Source organism: Chelonia mydas, chromosome 3 (assembly GCF_015237465.2).
Source record: "Chelonia mydas isolate rCheMyd1 chromosome 3, rCheMyd1.pri.v2, whole genome shotgun sequence".
Classification (NCBI taxonomy): domain Eukaryota; kingdom Metazoa; phylum Chordata; order Testudines; family Cheloniidae; genus Chelonia; species Chelonia mydas.
The window spans coordinates 105,554,559-105,576,991 of NC_057851.1; the positions used below are offsets into that span (position 1 = coordinate 105,554,559).

Genomic DNA, 22,433 nt, shown 5'->3' on the forward strand with positions numbered 1-22,433 from the left:
TGTTGAGGGTGACAAATTCCCTTTCCCTGCTTCTTTTGTAGCAAATGCCATATTTTGGGGGAGGGATTTTCTGGCCCCAGATATTTTCTTATGGCTTTTCTAAAAATGGTTTTACTGCTTCAAATAACCATAATTGAAAGAACCACTGTGTTCTTGGGATCAGAAGTGTGCAAGAGTGATGGATTAAATGAAAGGATTTAAGTGAAAAGTAAATGGAAAACAATAGAGATGAGGGTATTTTGCACCTCATAGGAATTTGTTCTGTTAATGTATTTTTACTGGATGTTCACCTTTCTGATGTTTGTGCATGTTTTTAATTAGGCAGCAATACGGAAAGAACTGAATGAATTTAAAAGCACAGAAATGGAAGTACATGAGGAAAGTCGACAGTTTACAAGGTGAGTAATAGTACCTTTTGGCGTAAAGCCAATGAGAGGTGAATGTATTAGTCTCTGCCTTTCCCAAGTCCTGTAGCTCACGAAAGCTTATGCTCAAATAAATTGGTTAGTCTCTAAGGTGCCACAAGTACTCCTTTTCTTTTTAGAGTTATACTGTAATTAATTCCTTGACTGGTGGGATTTCCCAGCGTTGCTGATGTGATCACTGAAACCACATAATTGATATGGCAATGAGGGTAACCAGAATTGAATAGATTTTAAATGGAACAGATTGCTTATGAAATCTGAAAAATAATCCTTTCATACATTTTATTGGATTCAGCATGTCCCAGATGAAATTCACAGTCTGCATGTGTGGGAGAAGAGGCCTGCTTCCATAGACCCACTGCATATGAAAGTATGTGTTAGTGGGTGCTTTGGGACACTGGAACCAAGCTAGCAGTCTAGCAAACTTCACAAAGTCCATTCCCATTCTGGAGAACTTCCTAACACTTGCCAGAGCTCCTAGCAATCTTTAGGAAATTTGCCAGATTCAGACATTCCATTCTAACATTCCTAATTTGACACAAATAACATTTTAATATGCATCTCTGTTTGGACCTGGGCTGTAGATCTCACCAAGATATTTCAAATAAGCCTCGTTTGAAGTATTCAGGATACGTTATCTTGCAGCTAGGATGTGGCAAAAAAAAACTAAAAGAATTTTCGAACTATGATTAATACCTGTCTTTCTTAAATCCCATATCTTTAAAAGGGCATGTCTAAATAACCTTAAATTTGGTCTAAAAATAGTTTGCTGGCTACAGATCAAACAAAACAAATGTGAAGCTAATAGGAGTTTTAGTGTGGATTTTAAATTAGGGATCAGAAGGTACTAATAGTGTAAACCAATTTTGCACTCAAGCTACTACAACTCTATAAGGATTATTCAATATAGTGTTATTGTATTAATAATAAACAAGGCCCTGATATTTTTAAAACCACTATATAATTATCAAATAGATCATTATAGAGAAAGTGGTATCCTTTATTTAGGTCCCCTAACAATTCCCATTATAATTATTTTTTCTGACAGTTTTTTGAGGAGCTCTAATGTCTCTATGATTTGCAGCAGGATTTTGAAATTTGACAGAGGGTTATTCCGGAGGTCAGGTGTGTGCTTTTTTGCTGTCCCCATGAAAATCTGTTCTGATTTATCCAAATTCTAAGCTTCTGAAGATTGCATTTAGCATTATGCTCAGTAGAGCTTGCTGCTAAAATCATTCAACCAGTGCTTGATTTGTAATGAAAAAGATGCAGGGGCTCAAGCAATTTTTTTACATTCATAACAGATGCAGCGAGCCTACAGGTGCTAGGGCTATGAACTGCCAGGCCCAGAGGTGCTGGGGCTCAGCCCTGGCAAGCCCTACCACAAATTAAACCCTGCATTCACCATTGCATACACCATGCTCCCCTAATCTGCAGCAAGGGAGATTTTGGTTAGATATTAGGAAAATGTTCTAACTAGAAGGATAGCTTAGTACTGGAATAGGTTATCAAGAGGGGTTGTGGACTAGATGACCTCTCGAGGTCCCTTCCAGCCATACATTTCTATGATTCTATAAAAACTGAACCTTCAGATAAAACACACACAAAAATTGATCCATAACTGGATCCCTTCCTCTCACTGCTATTGCTGCCACCACTCCGTGATTGTGTGTGATCCTGTAGCTAGACCAGGGGTCTCAAACACACGGGGTTCTTCCCTGAGACCCGCCAAGCTCCCCGCGGCCCCTCCCCAGCGTGCCGTGTCCCCAGCCTACCTCCAGGCCAGAGGTGGGAAAACTATGGCCCTGGGCTGGATCCAGCCCCTCTGGGCTTTGGATCCGGCCCGTGGATTTGCCAACCCCGTGGTGCTGAGGGCCCCACACCACTCCAGGAAACGGTGGGCACCGCTTCCCTGCGACCAGGGCGGAAGTGGGAGAGGAGAACTCCGTGAGATGTTTTTGCCTGTGGTTACCTCCCCTGAAGCTCCCATTGGCTGGGAACGGGGAAGCGCTGCCAATGGGAGCTTCAGGGGAGGTACCCGCAGACAAGAACAGCTCACGGAGTTATCTGCTCCCCCTCCGCCCGGGGCCGCAGGGACAGGGTGCCCACCGCTTCCCGGAGCGAAGCAGCACAGGGCCAAGGCCAGAACAGGCAGGCAGGCGCCCCTGCCACACCGAAGCCGCTCAAGGTAAGCGGCACCAGGCGAGAACCCGAACCCCTCCTGCACCCCTCCCCCCAACTCCCTGCCCTGAGCCCTCTGCCACACCCCACACCCCACCTGCACCCCAACTCCCTGCTCTGAGCCCCCTGCTGCACCCCAGGGGTGGGGGTGGAGTGCGGGGGCAGCTGGGGGGGGGTGATGCGGCCCTCGGGCCAACTACGAGTCCTCATGTGGCCCTCCTGGTGATTCGAGTTTGAGACCCCTGAGCTAGACTGAATCAGAATGCATACTCACAGTGAGGCTGAACTGGTCTAAATGATCAACTTTAATTCTGGCATTTCCTAATTTTTGAGTGCTTGACTTTACAACTTTAATCATCTTTTAAAATAAGGTTTTTAATACAATTATAATAACACCTAGCACTTCAATGCAGTTTATAAACATGAACTAATTGATTCTCATAACACCTCATAAAGCAGGTAAGCATAAACATTGTCATTTTTACAAATGGAAAAACTGAGCCAAGGATTATAACCATACATACAGTTAGGGATTAGAACCCAGTGTTTTGCTTAGACTATTAGAAAATGCCCATAACAAATATGGATACAGATCACTAGGCCACGTGCATAACTCATGTATCTCCATTTGGCTCCCTGTGTCTTGTATTCCTTGTATTTGTTAGTCTTTAGGATATGTAAAAATACAGGTTTAGAAAAGTGCAATATAAAGTAAATTGCAAGAGACTATTCTGTGCTATGAACTGATACAATTGAAATGTAACTCCTTGATTACATCATTACAAATTATATGGCAAAATTAGCACATATTTGTACAAGACACACCAAAGAGGAACTTGGAAGCGTTTCTCACCAACACTGAAAACAGCAGTTGATGGACACAGATTACAGTAGGATTCTCAGAAGCTGGGCCCAGAGGTCTGAAGCGATCCAATACTGCAGCAACTCAGTGAGAATGGTATTTAGGGGAGGGGCTTGAAACAGGGATGCCAATCCTATCCATCGTGCACATAACCAGTGAGTCCAGGTGGTCCTCAAGGAGCTACTACCTGAGGAAGACTCGGCCCCAAAGTGTCCCCTCCCCGTTAGAATCATAGAATATTAGGGTTGGAAGAGACCTCAGGAGGTCATCTAGTCCAACACCTTGCTCAAAGCAGGACCAACCCCAACTAAATCATCCCAGCCAGGGCTTTGTCAAGCCGGGCCTTAAAAACCTCTAAGGATGGAGATTCCACCACCTCCCTAGATAACCCATTCACCACCCTCCTAGTGAAATAGTGTTTCCTAATATCCAACCTAGACATCCCCCACTGCAACTCAAGACCACTGCTCCTTGTTCTGTCATCTGCCACCACTGAGAACAGCCGAGCTCCATCCTCTTTGGAACCCCCTGTCAGGTAGTTGAAAGCAGCCATCAAATCCCCACTCACTCTTCTCAGACTAAATAAGCCAAGTTCCCTCAGCTTCTCTGCATAAGTCATGTGCCCCAGCCCCTAATCATTTTCGTTGCTCTTCACTGGACTCTTTCCAATTTGTCCACATCCTTTCTGTAGTGGGGGGGCCAAAACTGGATGCAATATTCCAGATGTGGCCTCACCAATGCCAAATAGAGAGGAATAATCACTGCCCTTGATCTGCTGGCAATGCTCCTACTAATGCAGCCCAGTATGCCGTTAACCTTCTTCGCAACAAGGGCATACTGTTGGCTCATATCCAGCTTCTCGTCCCCTGTAATCACCAGGTCCTTTTCTGCAGAACTGCCATTTAGCCAGTCAGTTCCCAGCCTGTAGAAGTGCATGGGATTCTTCCATGCTAAGTGCAGGACTCTGCACTTGTCCTTGTTGAACCTAATCAGATTTCTTTTGGCCCAATCCTCCAATTTATCTAGGTCACTCTGGACCCTATCCCTATCTTCCAGCATATCTATCTCTCCCCACAGCTCAGTGTCATCCGCGAACTTGCTGAGGGTGCAATCTATCCCATTGTCCAGATCATTAATGAAGATGTTGAACAAAATCGGCCCCAGCACTGACTCCTGGGGCACTCCGCTTGATACCGGCTGCCAACTAGACATCGAGCCGTTGATCACTACCCATTGAGCCCGACAATCTAGCCAATCTAGTTTCTATCGAACTTATCGTCCATTCATCCAGCACATACTTCTTTAACTTGCTGGCAAGAATACTGTGGGAGACCATGTCAAAAGCTTTGCTAAAGTCAAGGTATATCACGTCCACTGCATTCCCCATATTCACAGAGCCAGTTATCTCATCATAGAAGGCAATCAGGTTGGTCAGGCATGACTTACCCTTGGTCAATCCATGCTGATTGTTCCTGATCACCTTCCTCTCCTCCAAGTGCTTCAAAATGGATTCCTAGAAGACCTGCTTCATGATTTTTCTGGGGACTGAGGTGAGTCTGTAGTTCCCTAAATTCTCCTCCTTCCCTTTTTTAAAGATGGGCACTATATTTGCCTTTTTTTCAAACGTCTGGGACCTCCCCCAAGCACCACGAGTTTTCAAAGATAATGGCCAGTGGCTCTGCAATCACATCAGCCAACTCCCTCAGCACCCTCGGATGCAGCGCATCCGGCCCCATGGACTTGTGCATGTCCAGCTTTTCTAAATAGTCCTTAACCTGTTCTTTCACCACTGAGGGCAGCTCACCTCCTCCCCATACTGTGCTGCCCAGTGCAGCAGCTTGGGGGCTGACCTTGTCTGTGCAGAACGAGGCAAAAAAACCATTGAGTACTTCAGCTTTTTCCTCATCATCTGTCACTAGATTGCCTCCCCCATTCAGTAAGGGTCCCACACTTTCCCTGGCCACCTTCTTGTTGCTAACGTACCTGTAGAAACCCTTCTTGTTACCCTTCACATCCCTTGCTAGCTGCAACTCCAGTTTTGCTTTGGCCTTCCTGATTACATCCCTGTATGCTTGAACAATATTTTTGTATTCCTCCCAAGTCATCTGTCCAAGTTTCCACTTCTTGTAAGCTTCCTTTTTGAGTTTAAGCTCACAGAAGATTTCATCGTTAAGTCAAGCTGGTCACCTGCCATATTTGCTATTCTTTCTGCACATCGGGATGGTTTGTTCCTGCACCCTCAATAAGGCTTCTTTGAAATACAGCCAGCTCTCCTAGACTCCTTTCCCCCTCATATTAGCCTCCCAGGGGATCCTGCCCATCAGTTCCCTCTGTTCTCTCTGATTGGCCTGTGAGAGGAAGGAGTAATTACACTGAAGTCAGTGGAGTAACACTAGAGAAAAACCATTGCTGTTAAGAGCAGAATCAAGCACAGATGTTGTAGGATTGCAATTCTGGGAGAAAGGAAAGAGCTTCAATCTCCTCAAGGCCCTGTTGTTAAAAGGAATGTAACTCATGTAGTTCACTAATAACATTGGACTGAAAAAGCAAAAGTAGGCTTAGGTCTAATAGTATCGTGGGCAAGTGACTCTGCGGCATAGAATGAATTATTCATTTAAAAGAAAAAAGAACTATTTAAGAAATACAAATTAAAAGTGAGTTGCAGCCTGCAGCTAGTCAGAACAGATTTGCTCATAAAATTCAGTGGTAGGATGAGAAGACAAAGGAGCTACTTCCTATAGGTTATTATTAATCTGTTTTTACAGTTCTTTTGCCTTACCCAGATTTAACACTGAGCTTTGGATACACAATAAAGAGAAAAGCTTTGACATTTATTTGTCTACAAAGTATAATGGCCAAAGCCTTCCTTTTAGTCATGGTAATGTAGCCTGATTCCTTGTGTAATTACACTAATTAGGTCATTTTAGATGTACACCTAAGAAAGTGAATTCCTAAATGTACAGTATTTTATTAACAGAATAATTTACCAATTTGTAAACATTCAGATTTGGGAAGACAACACAGTGTATATTTATACAGTGCTATGTGTTATTTTTAAAAACGTCTCACCCTCACATGAGTTTCATCATTCAACCTCTGCAGTCATTAGACACCATTCTAATTAATATAAATACTAAAATCACACATTTGCCTTTGCAAATCAGTATAACATCAGCTAGTTATCCATCTGCTTAACATGCAAATACTGGGTTTTGCAGATAAACCCATTGTGCCCATACTTTAAAAAGTGACCCTATATATAACTATGAATTATATTATATTGCAGTAGAGTGTAGCTTGTTTTCTCTTGCCTTGAAATATCCCTCTATATCAGAAGAAAACATATAATCATATCTACCCAAAATTTAATATCTTGCCTGCACTGGATGAATTATTCTCAATATAGTATTTTTATATTTTCCATGCGTGTGTATACATTTTGAAACTATTTAAACAGAAATTCATATCCTTGATGATAGGTTATATTACCAGGTCCTGGTGCTCTTCTAATGCTTTATCTGGCATAACTGACTGAACTAATAAGAAGATAATATTGCGCAAGTGCAAAGTATCTTTCATCCTAAGATTTCAAAGCAACATGCAAAGATGTTTAAGTATTGTTATCCCCCTTTTACAGATAAGGAAGCAGACTTAAAAGTAATTACCGGTTTTTCAGAGATGCTAAGCTTTTCTGATTCCCAATCAGTTGTTTCAAACATGAGACACAATTGATCTAGTTTGGATCTCATTTACATCAGTGAAAATCAGGAACAGCTCTGTTAAGTCAGTGAAAATAAATAGGTGTGAAATCAGAACCAGGCTCAATGCCATCATCTGATGAAACAATAACACTTATAATTTTTTATTTGATTTTAATGTTTCAGGTTTCATCGTCCATAATTGTTTGACAGTATCCCATACTTCACACCACAGTTTCCTTCGGGAAAATCATTGCATCACGAAGACCTGAGATTGCACTGGAACTTGAACAAGCGTGAGTGCGTGTTGCAGCTTACTCTGAGGATAATGACGAACATGGCCCTCATCTTTATTAAAGAACAAGAGATTTGACTGGGACCAGAACCTAGGGAAAATGGGAGTAGCATTCCATTTTAACTAAGCAATGTCTTGATGGTAAGAGAGATTGTGGTTCTGTGGCTAGCTCACACAGAGTTGTTGATATTTTTTCATCAAAGCTTGAGAAGACAGGAAGAGCTGAAGACAATCGTTTGACAGCCTGTGGCCAGGAACTCATCAGACTTCACATCATGGTGACTGAGTGTAATTGTGGGTACAGTGGGAAAACAGAGAGAGGCGGGCGGGGAAAGAGACTTCACCTGTAAGTTAACAGAAAAAAGTTAGAACAAACTGATAGTAAGTTCTTTGTGAAACTGGTTTACTCATATATTTGGATGGCGGGAGGAAAAAATTTGTAAATCTGGGAGTTTGAGCAACTGTGTGTGTGTTTTCTAGAGACCTCAGCCTGTCCTAGCAAGACAATAAGCCACCAAGTCCTCATTTCCTCAGTACTTTAGTGAAGTACAGTAATTTTTGTGGTACCAGTGAACCTACTTGCCAGAAAATATTCTTGTTATAATTCAGATATATTTTTTAAAATTCTGAAAAGCATGCTTAAAGAAAATACATTGAGTATTCATATAGCACAGCTAAATATGATTGGTGATTTTTTAATACAATTACACCTTGGATTCTCCATGATGATTCATCAGAATTACACAAGTAGGTTTCAAAGGACAAATAATGAGAAACTGTGAGTGCAATGAAAGGATTCATGTTTTGAAACACTCTTCTTTTGTCTGTCACTCATGTTGTTGTCAAAGTAGTGGCACCAATATCTCTGTGAACTATGGCAGACAGTATTGACAATCATGACATTCTAATTTGACTCCAAAATTAGAACTGAAATTGGCCATGAATTTGCATATAAGTAGGTTTGGAAAGTGGTTAACAATGTGACTTTAACTTTAAGAGTAACATTAGATGGATCCCTGGGATTGCTTCTAGAAAGAATTAACATGTGGATCAATACATCTTCATCAAGGGCCTTGTAAAAGCTACAGAAAATCCTTAGTGTCCACAGCCTGTTTTTGTTGTATGCGAAGAATGCTTATTAACTCATAACTTCTGAAATTGCATTTGTGAATACAATACTATTAAAATTAAATGGTATGGAGCGTGAAAGGCAATATATGTTTTTGTTATGTCAGCCGTAAGGCCTATTACAAGCCTTTGGCATTGTTTACACTAAAAAATTCTCTGTCTTATATTGGCACTTATTTATCCTTTGGTTTATGTACACAATGATTTTTCTGGGCCTAGAGTACACATAAACATACATGTAATGCAGTATTACAGTATATATACTATTTATCCTTTTTTATATGTGTACATAAAAGACAAAAATAAATTGTAATTATGTGCCCTGTTTAGTTTTTAATTATGAAAGCTAAGTATTTTTTCAGGCAATAAAAGGTCTGTGCAGAGTGATTTTTACCTCAGATTCTGCAATAGGTTCTTGAGGAGTGTTTTTAATTTATAAAATTGAAGATTGTCATTTTAGATGTCAGCCTAAAGGCGGAATGCAATTTAGTGGCTAAAATTAGATCTCACTCTTTACTGATATTTACAACAAGAACAGGTTTGCCTAAATGGGATGTATTATTTTTGTAAAGGGCAATCAAGTAATAGCAGAGTGCTTGCCATGAGCTGGCTTTCTGTTTATTTTTAAATAGATTGATTTAAACATTTTAAGGAAATAGGTTGATAGAACCTTTTAAGAACACTTTAATTTTGGTAAAAATCCTATAAAATGCAGGGTATGAACTCAAAAATATCAATAATTAGTAAAACATCCAACTACAAGCTTGTAGCAAATAAAAATAATCAGCATCATTCTGCCTCTTACTGGAATCAATTAGGTGTATTAAAAATAGAATTAGTAGGAAACAATTCAGCTTCTGCAATGCCATCATTTTGTAACTATGGAAGCAGCATTTTTACATCAAGGAAGCAATGAAAATGCATACCACACTAAATCATACAGATATGTGCAAGCCATTAGTTGTACTTGTGACCGCATTCCTATTAAAATCCCTTATTTTCAGGGTTTAAAACCCAGCCATAAAACTGTACCCTGAATTAAAGCTTGGCAAAACAATACTTCTCCAGAGACTGTTTTTTTTGTTTGTTGCCAAATTTTGAAGAAAGTGTGGAGTGCAAAATAGCGTAGAAGTTTACTATTTTGACATTGAACAATATAATTTGAGGTTTTTGTTTCAAAAAAATTAAATGGGACAACTGACAGTCCTTAATACGACCTAATCACTTTGATAGTTTAAAAAAAAATTACCGAGGGGTTAAATTTAGAAAAGTGGCTATGACATATGTCCTGTAAGAATTTTCACAAATGTGTGGCCTGACCCTGCAAATGCTATGCGGGATAGTAGTCCCATTGATATCACTGTGTGAGTAATGACTACCCATGTAAGTTAAAGCCAGCAGGACTGGGAATTTAGGGCCCCCTTGTATTCTCAGTGAAATCAGTGGTGGGCTTTGCCATTGAGAACATATGCCATTTTATATATTTGACTACTAGGAGCTACCGTGGCCTTCACTGTTAAAATAAGGTACAAACTATGGCCCTAATTCAATAAAGTACTTATTCACATGCTTAAAATGGGATAAAGGAAGTTGACCTCAGTAGGACTTATGCACACACTTAAGTGCTTTGCTTAATTAGAACTTACAACATGTTTATGTATGATATACATACACGTTTAACCCTGTACATATATTTTATATATTGTAAATAGCAACGGGTTTGGAGGACAAAAGCTGTAAAGTATTGACCAAGCGATAGACAAGTTAATGAGATTGTGATACATTGTAGTGTTTGATGAGGCAAGTTTGTTTTTTCTTGCTGAGCTGCACAGCTTCAGATTTCAGATATGTCTCTTGGTCCTTTGTACAGGCTGCCTCAGAGTCTTTTTCAAATCGCTGTCGTGGAAAGGAATATGGTGCGTATCTAAGCCCCAGAGGGGCTGGCAGCATGCAACTCAGCAGGAAATAATCACAAGTACTGTAACATGAGGCCTGGGGGGGGGGGGGGGGGAACTGGTTGGGGAGGATCAACATGGCAGTCCCTACAGCAGAAAATGAGAGGGGAAAAAAGGTGAAAAAGTTCCCACCCCAGTGCCAAACATAATCCAATTAGCTGAAATGGGTAATGTGATCAATGTTAGTTTGAACTTCTGTCCAGATAGACAATTAATACAACTCTATTTTAGGACACTTGACCATGGCTTAGGTACCTGTATTGTGTTCAGCAATCCAAGTGGACATAAATATATATACAGACACACTCAGTAGACTGGAGTAACCATTTCAAAATTATTGGATATATAATAGACTCAGGTCTCAATCTTGCATATGTCTTGCACTCAGACTCCCACTGTATTGTACGTGAGGGTACACAGGATTGGGTCCTTAATAAAATCCTAAACGCTTATGTACAAAGCAGAGTGAAATGTCTGAAGGAGTCACTCCGGCCTCTTAGATGACATTTGTATCTCCTTATGGGTGAACTGAGAAGCTTATAAAAATTGTATAAAATCCTAAATAATTAATAGGAAATACATGTAGACTTAAAAATTAAACTTGTTTTAAGACAAGATACCTAGAAGCTAAAAATCATTTTGGACAGGGATTGCAGGTCTAAGTCTTTTAGGGCCGATCCTGCAGCACTACCAGGGACAGAGATTACTGCCATGAAATCAATGAGCTTACTTGCCGTAATAAGACATACAGTGGGTTTACAGGGGAGGTAAGTGTTTGAAGGATCAGGCACTTATCTAGAAACACCAAAGTTCAAAGTTCCATGTGTGCTCTCCTATAGTTGACACTATGAACTCCTAAAGCAGTGCAAAAACTTAAGGCCATGCCCTGCCCTGCTTTAGTGAAGCTTACGTCAATTATTACAAAAGAAATACTGAACTCGCTCATTGGCAGCTACAAATCTTTTCAGATCAACTCTAAAGAATGTTTTTTTCTTTAAAATCAAATGAAAGCTGTGACCCAAACTTAAAAAAATCCTAAGATAGATGCCCTTTCTGAACTCACTTTCATCAGTATTCCATCTTCAATAGAATTGCTTCATAGACAAGTCTTGTCAACATTTATGCTACATCCTTGTTAAGGAACCTGCTTACAACATAGTTGTCCCTCAACCTAATTACAAACCTGGTCTGATCAAGGATTTAGCATGAATAAAAACGTATTTACAGCTAAGTCTATATTACAGTATATGGGGGAACCAGAGCACCAATCCAGCATCCATTGAAGTCAATGGAGAGAATTCCCTTCACTTTGGTAGACACTGGAGCCGGTTCCATGTTTGTAATCAGGTTGGTGACCAAATGCGTTGTAATCAGATGCCCTGACATGATTGTCTCTGTGTAGTATAGATATAGAGCTTTATGCTGCTGTATCACAATCTGGCCTTTTGTCCTTAATTTCCACTTTAGTACTTTTATCAGATGGTATCATGAGTTAAAGGTTTATGCTGTATCCATCAGCACAGTGATTGTCCTGGCGCAACACAACTGCATCATTTAATGCTTTAACACCCTTTTTATTTGTATCTCAAGGAGTTAAACCTGTGCAGCTGCTGTAAATCAAAATTAAGATGTTCTCAGGGTGAAAAACAAATTTGCCTCCTGCCTTTAGGAGCCACCAGATTTAGCTCTACTGTTGTTGATATTGGTATTTTTATTGTACAATGCACAGTGCAATACTCACTGCTGGGACTTAAAAACTAGCTTTTGGAGGACAAGAATGGTATTTAGGAAACCAGTTGTGAAAGATGTTTTTAGGTTGCTAGTGAAAATATTTTGAAGAATAAAATAAAAAGGAAGGAAAATAAATCCCCTTGAATAGCGTAAACTGTCTGCTTAGAAATAGGCATCTGAAAAATCTTATGAAAGTATAGATATAGATCAAGAGGGAGAGATGCAGTGGAAAAAACAAACTTCAATATAACATTATGGCAGGTTTCTATTTATTAATTTTAATGAATGAGGTCATGTTTTATTATGTCAATCTCTATATCTTGTTCCAGAACTTTAATGAAAATATAGCTCATGTGAGCTACTTGTAGCAACGCAAGAAAGTTGTTTTTATACCAGTAGGTTTGTGTGTTTGTTTTTTTGTTTTTCCATCTAGAAGCTAAATACTGTATTGGGTAGGAACAAAGGGATTAATGATATTCTATGCCTGTCTTTACTCTATCATTATTTCTTGATTCACCATCTTGCAATACTATGTCAAATTTAACCATGGTTAAGTATTGTTATAATAGAGTAAAATGATGCTGAACATATCTTCTCTTCCTTTTGCTATTCTGTGCGGTGGTATTTTGATTTGTAAATTTGTGTAAATTTTTGAATTAAAGAAACATTGTGTTTTGGACAATTATTTTAATTGGTATGATTTTGAGCCACACAACATCATCTGTGACTTAAATGCATTGTTTTGATGGACAGCTAGGTGTACTGGTTTTTTTGATATAGCAAAAGCTAATTTAATATCTCCGTTAAAATAGAGGTTATGAATTTTTATTTTTCTTAAAGAGAAAAAGAATTCTATTTGCAGCAAAATGTTAAATCTAGGCAAGTTGATGGATAGGCATGGACATTGCTGTACATTGAAGAACCAACAGTTTTGTGCCACTTGCCAATTTTTTTCTTTACTGACCAATTGCTCTGGCTATTAGCATAGCCTGGCAGTATCAATATGTCATTGTGTTGCAGACCTAGTACACTGGACTTTCAAGAAAAAGTATTCTCTGATGCAGAACTGAAGTGCACCACAGTTAGGGCTTGATACTGCAAATTTTTGCTCATGTGACTCTTTCCATTGAAGTCCACTGGGACACTTCAAAGGGATGCCTCCCTTGCAAGGGGTTTGCCGGGTTAGCCAAGCATTAAAACAATAGACAGGAATAAAAACTACTATGTGCAACATCCAACTAGAGCTAGTGATAGAGTTCCTACAGGGGCTGATCGGGCTTTCATTGAAGTCAATGGGAGTTTTGCCATCTGCTTCTTGAAACAGATTAGGGCCCATAGTCAAATCTTGGCTCCACTGAAGGTTTTCTCATTGATTTCATTGCGATCAGGATTTCACTTGCAGACTATAATCGAGGTTGTCATTATATGGCAGCAATCAAGGTTGTTATCTATATCAACAGGCACTAGGACAGTGCTGACACTTCACTTTATTATTATTAGTTGGATTAAAAACACAAACAAAACATGCTCAGTTGTGCTCAAAGTATCCTGCCTGAATTTCACCAAAGTTCAATACTTAAAACTCTAAAGAAAGAAGCAAACAACATTCCAGGGTTGATTTTCCCCTGCCTTGTGAGTTGTGTAGTCATTGGTATCTATGCCAAGTAGGTGTAAAATGTCACCAGTTCAGAACTGTGGCATTTTACACTCATTTTGCACAGCTATAAGAGACCATACAAAGTGCAAAGCAATGGAGAATCAAACAATCAAGTCTTAAACTTATACAGAGTACTTTATATCATTGTGATTGTAAAGTAAAGACATGTATGCCTCCCTTTGTATCGTAACAGCTTTGGTTAGTGACTGACTATGGCAACTTTGATGAAAATCTCAGACCAAATGAATGACTTTATCATTTCCAGTGACTAATCCAATACTCCATATTACACAGGTGTATTGATATCTGCAAATGTAAATAACTGGAACTACACATTAATTAATAGCACAGTTTCTTCTTGGTTCTTGATCTGTTCTGCAGTATATATTTTCCACTACTGTCATCAGAAAAGAGTATGTATTACCTTTTTTTATACAGTACCCATCTTTCCTTTGTGTTTATGCTGTTATTTAACAGTGTTCTGCCTAGTTGTACAATATTGTAGGATACTTTGCTGTGCACAGTTTCAAGTGCCTTAGAAAACTGTTTAGCTCTTAATTATATATATAAATATATATAAAATGAAAAAATTACCTCAATAAAACTGTTAGGAAACACAAACATTTTCTTCTTGAATTTGTAGTAAGTACATATGCAAGTGTAATGGATCTGGTTTCTGATAGGCCTTACTTTGTAGGAAGTTTACCTCTGATGGTTGTCTTAAAAGTGACTCTACTGCAGATGAGGGGGTTCATTTTCCCACACATACTAAGTGAAATTAGCTTTCTGGTCTCCATTTTAATTTTTGGAAGCTCCTCACACATCTTTGATTTGACAGCTCTTCTGTAGATAGTTCTGCCCATTAAAAGCTGTGCTCAGTCACTCTGATGAGTTAATATTTAGATAGTATGATTATATTCAACTGAATTGAGGGGCAATATTCTACTCTCAGTTTCACTAGTTTTATATCCGTTTGACTCCCTCCACTGACTTTAGTCAAGTAACTCTTGATTTACATCAATGTCAGAGCAGAATTAAGCCCCAGGTATTTAACTTGGCAATGTTTATCTGAACTGCATAAGAGCTCACAGAAGACCACTGCATGCCTGCCACTCTTGACATTTCACAAGCATCAGTATTCATTAGGTGACTGCAAGAGAAAGAACAACTCTGTGCCTATGAGCATGGCATTAGTATTATTGCAAGAGTTAGCAAAACAATTTCCTTAAATGGATTTGTCTCAGAACAGGCTGTTTCTTGATGATGTATATGAGAAATGTATGCTTAGCAACCTTATTCTCATCTTTTTTGCACTGAAGTAAACTATAATAAAGTTAAGAGTTTCTCTGAATTTAATTGAAATCAGAAAATGGCCCAGTATACTTGAGGTGTCTTTTTATTATACTAATAGTACATATTTTTTTTACCCATAAGGAGTAATACATACAATGGAGGAAATGTCTACTTCCCCCTATTAATTATGTATGTATTTGAAGTTTAGGTTTTTAAAGTAATCTATCAAGTTAAAAAATAGAAAATTATGCATATGAACTACCCCAAAATGTTATTTTACAAGCCACTGCTACAGTCAGGAAACCCTCCAGAGCTAGACTGCTTTTAATATTGAACCTTCTGCACTGTTAAGCAGAAGGGAACTTGCACCCACAAATGGTGTTTGGAAGAAGGCCAGGAAGAGCGTAATGCCATGCTCCTTCTTTCTTGAAACCTCTGTGCTGCATTCAGACTACAACTGGTGAAGAAAAAAGGATGGGGGGACAGGAGGCACAGTGATCCTGGCAAGTCTAGATATTCATCAGTGAGGCCAAATGTAACAACTATAGTAACTTGCAGTACACTGCTTCCTCTTCTACTTTGTGAAACACCCCTCCACACACACACCCTAATGCCCATCATGAAGGGAGGCTCCAAAGAGAGCCAGCAGTCAGGGAAGACGCTGGTAGCACGCTCCAAAAGGAGTAGCACTTCTACGGTATGCAGAGAGAATACAGGCAGCAAGGCCATATATGCTAACACTTGTAATATTTTCTTGGGACAATTCTGAAGAGCCAAAGCTCTAGGAGCAGCAAAGGAAATGAAGGGGGTTGTGTGCAAATCCTGGGGAAACTTAAGGTGATTTGAATATAAGTATCAATACTCAAGCTTCGAAAGGTTGTGGCTGGGTAGGGTTATTGTACATACAGTAGAAAGACACTATTCGGAGGGATGGTCCTGACTGGCTAGCTAGAGATTGAGTTGCAGGGCAGTTATGAATGGTAGGGTTTAAGGGAAGACAGTTAATCTGGGTGCAGAAGAAACACAGCGGGAAGACAGTAAATGTGGGGTGAGTTGATTTAATGGGAATGGGGAACACTCAGGGAGACAGTGGAATATGGGCAGGGATCACACAAAGGTGGCAGTCGGGTATCCTAAACCTCCCCAATTTGCAAGAGAGAAACAGGAGAGGCCCAGCTGCTACAGAGCATGCAGGATATGCTATCCGGCGACACCTTGTGGGAGATGGGCCTACTGTTCCTCCCTGAAAATGTTGGGGCTAGGGAGAGGGCACATCACTAGCCACCCTTTCCCTCCCCCTCCCCAAAAGACAACTACTGGTAAGGAGGAGAAGGAGCCTGTTAGGGAAGGACAAGGTCTCCATGAGTTCAGGCTGCTTTGCTGAAGCCCAACCCTTTGGGACATTGAGAATTGAAAGGTTCATATGGAAGTTGCAAAAAACTCCCCAGGTGTGAACAGCACACTCCATTCCAGCAATTCCAGCTCCAGGTTCCTTTCTGTTTGTTATACCAGGAAATTTGCTTTAGATGTTGGCACCTAAATCAGAGTTGCCAACTCTGACAACATTATTGGGAGTCTTGTGATTGAACAGACTTTGACAGGGAGGAGGGGTTTGGGTTTTTTAAAGCCTTTTACCATTTCAAAAACTGTGAGGCTTCTCTTGCAAGGTTTTGCCCTTATTCACCATGGCCACCATGCTGAATAAGGCCAGCATGCCCTCTGGGTCACAGATTGGACAGGGGCCTGAGCGGACAGGGGAATGTGTGGTGTGGGAGAGTGACCGATGGGCAGGCTTGGGATGGAGAGGCAGAGATGTCGAATGTGAGCATTAGGAAACTAAAAAGAAGGGAAAGGAAAATATAAAGGGGTGGATATAGCGAGCAGATGAGGGAAGGGTGACTGCTGGGACTGGGAGAAGGGACTGGAGAAGAAAAGAATGATGCCTTCCACATCCCAGGGATTAAGTGAGTGTAAGTAGAGCCTGTGGCCCAGCAGGCAGGAGGGTGGCCTGCATTTTTATATGTGCATTTTGTGTACATGTAAAATTGAATTTTGAATCTCATCTGACCACACACTGGTGGAGGCAGCTGAATTCCCCCTAAAGTTTAACAATTAGAAGGCAGCCCAAACACCAGTGTAATTTAAGTATTATTTCTATTTCATTATTTCAAAACAAATCTCCTAATTTATTATTTGGATTACAGTTTCACCCAGAGGCTCCATCCAAGATTTGGCTCCCATTGTGCTAGGCGCTACACAAACACATAGTAAGAGATAGTTCCTGCCCCAAAGATTTTACACTGTAAGACCAAACAAAGCGTGGAAGAGGAAATGGAGGCAACACAGAGATGTGAAGTGCCCCAGATGCAAATGTGACTGAAAGTTACAAGCTAAGCAGGGATTAGAACCCAGTTCTCTTAACTTCCAAGGCAAAACCCTACCCCCTAAACCGTGATTTTGGGGGTTAAATCATTATTTTGAACATTTAGGGTTGGCCATATTGCAGTAATAAGGCTGAGAAGCAGAAACAGTGAGGTGGGTTGCACTTGCTCCTGTTGTGTATGAGCCTGAAAATCCTTATTTTAGCAATAGTCATTATTCACACAAGTAGTCCTATTGAATTCTTGCCCAAGGACTTGCAAAATCAGGTCCCTAGTTTGTGAGCTCCTTCAGAGCAGGTCCTGTGGCTCCTCTGTGATCTGTATAGCATCAACTATAGTCACCTCCCAATAAATAACAGTAATACAGGAGCTATTATAAAATCATTACCAGACAAAACACAGTATCAAATCAAATTAGTTAATCCATTTCCATAAAGCTGAATATCTCCCAGTGAAGAGAGCACATAGCATACTAAATCACGGCAATGCTTCCAGACTTCAGAAAGTATCAACAGAGTAAAAAGAGAGAATATGTGTAAGCTTATGAAGTTCTGGTGACACCTACTGAAAAATACTGAAATACACCCAAAAGATAATTCAACCGGTATTAATCATTCCCAGGTGCATATATAAAGTAGCAGATATGTGAACATTTATTCAAAATTAAGAATGGTCATCTCTTCGTTTGCAACAACTAACATTCTTTTATTCTCTCTAGACACATGAAAGGTAAAAAATTCTTCCACTTTCCTTAGGGGCATGCTGTGTGTGCACACATATAAATCATATACAGAGACATTATTATCAGTAGGGCAGGAGATAACTCATTATCCAAAATGGGTCAGGAATACCTGTAATAAAGGTAACATAGTTTAGGAGTTGGATTGAGCCTTTAAACTCAGTCCTGAACATGGGATGGTATGGTAACTGTGCTGGGAAAGAACTGTGCTTAGGGTGATTGCAGCAAAGGGGTGTGGCCTCCCTCAGAGACTGACAGCAAGGGATTGCCAGATGCTCCCTGATGGGCGGAACCCGGAAGGCCTAGGCCGCCACGCTAGAAGCAGAAGGGCAGGACTGGAACAGGAAGTATAAGAGGTGGGCCCAACAGCTCAGTTGAGCAGGAGCTATTGAGGGAGGCAGATGCTTCCAGCTTGCTTCTGGAGCTGGAACCCATGGAAGACTTTGGCTGTCCTGAAGAGACCGCCAAGGTACCAGGAACTTACAGTGTACCCAGGGGAGATGGAGGACAATCCCTGGGCACAGGTACACCCGAGGGGGAGTATAGGAAGCAGCCCAGGGGAACCAGACTACCGTCTGGCTGGGGGAGGCAGCACTCCACTTTCTTAGGTCAGGAGGCCTGTGCTCCATGGGTGCTCAACCCTCTGCCAGCGCCCTAGACTATTTGCCAGGTGTTCAACCCCCTGCTGCAGCTGGAAGGACCACTTGAACCAGGTGGCAGCTATCCTGAGGCCCCTAAAGGGGGCAGGTCTCACCGCAACCCCCAAGATGTGCTGGATCAAGTGGAAAGAGACAACCTACCTCGGTTGCACCTTGGGGCAAGGTATGTTATGCCCCCTACTTGGGAAGATGCAGGCTCTCCAAGACCACCTAACCCCAACCACTAAAAAACAGTTTCTGGGGTTGGTGGGATATTACTGGCGCTTCGTACCTGACTTTGCCACAATTGCTGCCCCCTCAACTAATCTGCTTGCCAAAGACCAACCGCAGCGCATCCGGGTGGTCCTGACTGTGAGAAAGCATTCCGGGCATTGAAGGACCACCTGTGCCAAGAACCATGTTATATACCCAAACTTTAGATGCAGTTTCATTGTCCAAACCGATGCCTCGGCAGTGGGACTGGGAGCTATCCTCTCCCAGGACATAGTTGGGGAGGAACACTCAGTCCTCTTTATTAGCTGGAAGCTATACCCATGAGAACGAAACTATTCGGTGATCAAAAAGAGGCCCTAGCTGTCAAATGGGCAGCAGGGGCCCTCTGATATTACCTCCTTGGGACCCCCTTTGTAGTGGTAACTGACCACGCCCTCCCCCCTGCCCCGAGATGGCTCCAAAAAATGAAGGACACCAATGCCCGATTACAGCGACGGTATCTGGCCTTGCAGCCATTCACCTTTACTGTATAACGTCGAGCCAGTAAGAAGCATGCCAACACGGATGCCTTGTTGCGGCTGGGGGAAGGGAACCTGACCAGCCCTGGAGACATGTTAAAGGTGTCAAAGGGGCGTGGTGTCCCTCAGAGACTGATTGCGAGGGAGAGCCAGATGCCCCCTGGTGGGCGGAACCAAGAAGGCCTAGGCCGCCACGCTGGAAGCGCGGGACAGGAATGGGAAGTACAAGAGGCAGGCCCTGCAGCTCAGTTGAGCAGAAGCCACCGAGGGAGGCAGACGCTTCTAGCCGCTGCTGCAGCTGGAACCCACGGAAGCTATCAGCTGTCCTGATGAGACCGCCCAGGACTACCTGACACTGAGGAGTTACTAGGACTGCTGCTCGCAGTGCACCCAGGAGACTTGGAGGACGACCCTTGGACACAGGTATACCCAAGGGGGAGTACAGGAAGCAGCCTAGGGGAACCACACTACCATCTGGCTGTGGTGCTGCCAGAGATTCCCCACTGACCCAGTGGCAGACCACTCTGCTGCTGTTTGGGCTCTGGGCCAGGACACAGTGGACTTGGGTAGGCCCATGTTCCCCCTGCCATCCCACCCCTGGGGTGGCAGAAGTCCCCGTCCTTAGGTCAGGAGGCCTGCACTCCATGGGTGCTCAACCCCCTGCCAGAGCCCTACATTGCTTGCTGGGGTCCCTGCCTTGGCTGAGGGCCTGGGCCCCCTGAACCACTCGCAGCTACCCGGCCTAAGGGTTAAAGCCTTTGACTGTGGGGTGCCCTACCCTGGCTGAGGTCCTTGGCCCCTGAACTATTTGCATCCCTACCCTATCAATGGGTTGGGGCCGGAGACTGCTAACTTCCCCATTTACTTAGGCTGTTTCAGGACCGTGTGTAGCAACCGGTGTAGCAATGGGGGGGTGGCCTCAGAGGTGTGTAGCAATGGGGGTAGTGTGCAGGCAACCAGGGGGCAGGGCCAAGCGGGAGGAGATATCATAAGAACAGCCATAATGAGTCAGACCAAAGGTCCATCCAGCCCAGTATCCTGTCTACCAACAGTGGCCAATGCCAGGTGCCCCAGAGGGAGTGAACCTAACCGGTCATGATCAAGTGATTTCTCTCCTGCCATCCATCTCCACCTTCTGACAAACAGAGGCTAGGGACACCATTCCTTACCCATCCTTGCTAATAGCCATTAATGGACTTAACCTTCATGAATTTATCCAGTTCTCTCTTAAACCCTGTTATAGTCCTAGCCTTCACAACCTCCTCAGGCAAGGAGTTCCACAGGTTGACTGTGAGCTGAGTGAAGAATTTCCTTTTATTTGTTTTAAACCTGCTGCCCATTAATTTCATTTGGTGGCCCCTAGTTCTTATATTATGGGAACAAGTAAATAACTTTTCCTTATTCACTTTCTCCACACCACTCATGATTTTATATACCTCTATCATATCCCCGCTTAGTCTCCTCTTTTCCAAGCTGAAAAGTTCTAGCCTCTTTAATCTCTCCTCATATGAGACCTGTTCCAAACTCCTAATCATTTTATTTGTCCTTTTCTGAATCTTTTCTAATACCAATATATCTTTTTTGAGATGAGGGTGTACACAGTATTCAAGATGTGGGCGTACCATGGATTTATATAAGTGCAATGAGATATTCTCCGTCTTATTCTCTATCCCTTTTTTAATGATTCTTAACATACTGTTTGCTTTTTTTACTGCTGCTGCACACCGCGTGGATGTCTTCAGAGAACTATCCACGATGACTCCAAGATCTTTCTCCTGATTAGTTATAGCTACATAACCCCAACTGTACATACAATATGATGGGGGCTAATTTTTTCCAATGTGCATTACTTTACATTTATCCCCATTAAATTTCATTTGCCATTTTGTTGCCCAATCACTTAGTTTTGTGAGACCTTTTTGAAGTTCTTCACAGTTTGTTTTGGTCTTAAATATCTTGAGCAGTTTAGTATCGTCTGCAAACTTTGTCACCTCATTGTTTACCCCTTTCTCCAGATCATTTATGAATAAGTTGAATAGGATTGGTCCTAGGACTGACCCTTGGGGAACACCACTAGTTACCCCTCTCCATTCTGAAAATTTACCATCTATTCCTACCCTTCATTCCCTACCTTTGAATCAGTTCTCAATTCATGAAAGGATCTTCCCTCTTATCCCATGACAACTTACGTAAGAGCCTTTGGTGAGGGACCTTGTCAAAGGCTTTCTGTAAATCTAAGTACACTATGTCCACTGGATCCCCCTTGTCCACGTTTGTTGACCCCCTCAAAGAACTCTAATAGATTAGTAAGACATGATCTCCCTTTACAGAAACCATGTTGACTTTTGTCCAACAATTTGTTCTTCCATGTGTCTGACAATTTTATTCTTTACTATTGTTTCAACTAATTTGCTCCTACTGACGTTAGACTTACCGATCTGTAATTGCCAGGATCACCTCTAGAGCCCATGTTAAATATTGGTGTTACATTAGCTATCTTCCAGTCATTGAGTACAGTAGCTGATTTAAAGGACAGGTTACAAACCATAGTTAATAGTTCCACAATTTCACATTTGAGTTCTTTCAGAACTCTTGGGTGAATGCCTTCTGGTCCTGGCGACTTGTTACTGTTAAATTTCTCAATTAACTCCAAAAACCTCCTCGAGTGACACTTCAATCTGTGACAATTCCTCAGATT

The 22,433-nt window shown here is 41.6% G+C and overlaps 1 protein-coding gene across 6 annotated transcripts in view; it reads left to right on the forward strand.

Moving 5' to 3' along the window:
* Window positions 1-12,954, forward strand: part of PHACTR2 (phosphatase and actin regulator 2) — a 228,110-nt gene extending 215,156 nt beyond the window's left edge. For all 6 annotated transcript variants that reach the window (XM_037894918.2, XM_037894916.2, XM_037894917.2 and 3 more), the window contains 2 exons: window positions 322-398; window positions 7,353-12,954. In XM_037894918.2, coding sequence (XP_037750846.1) covers window positions 322-398; window positions 7,353-7,368 — 93 coding nt within the window. In that variant the 3' untranslated portion in view covers window positions 7,369-12,954. The remainder of the gene's footprint in view (window positions 1-321; window positions 399-7,352) is intronic.
* The last annotated feature ends 9,479 nt before the right edge of the window (window positions 12,955-22,433 follow it).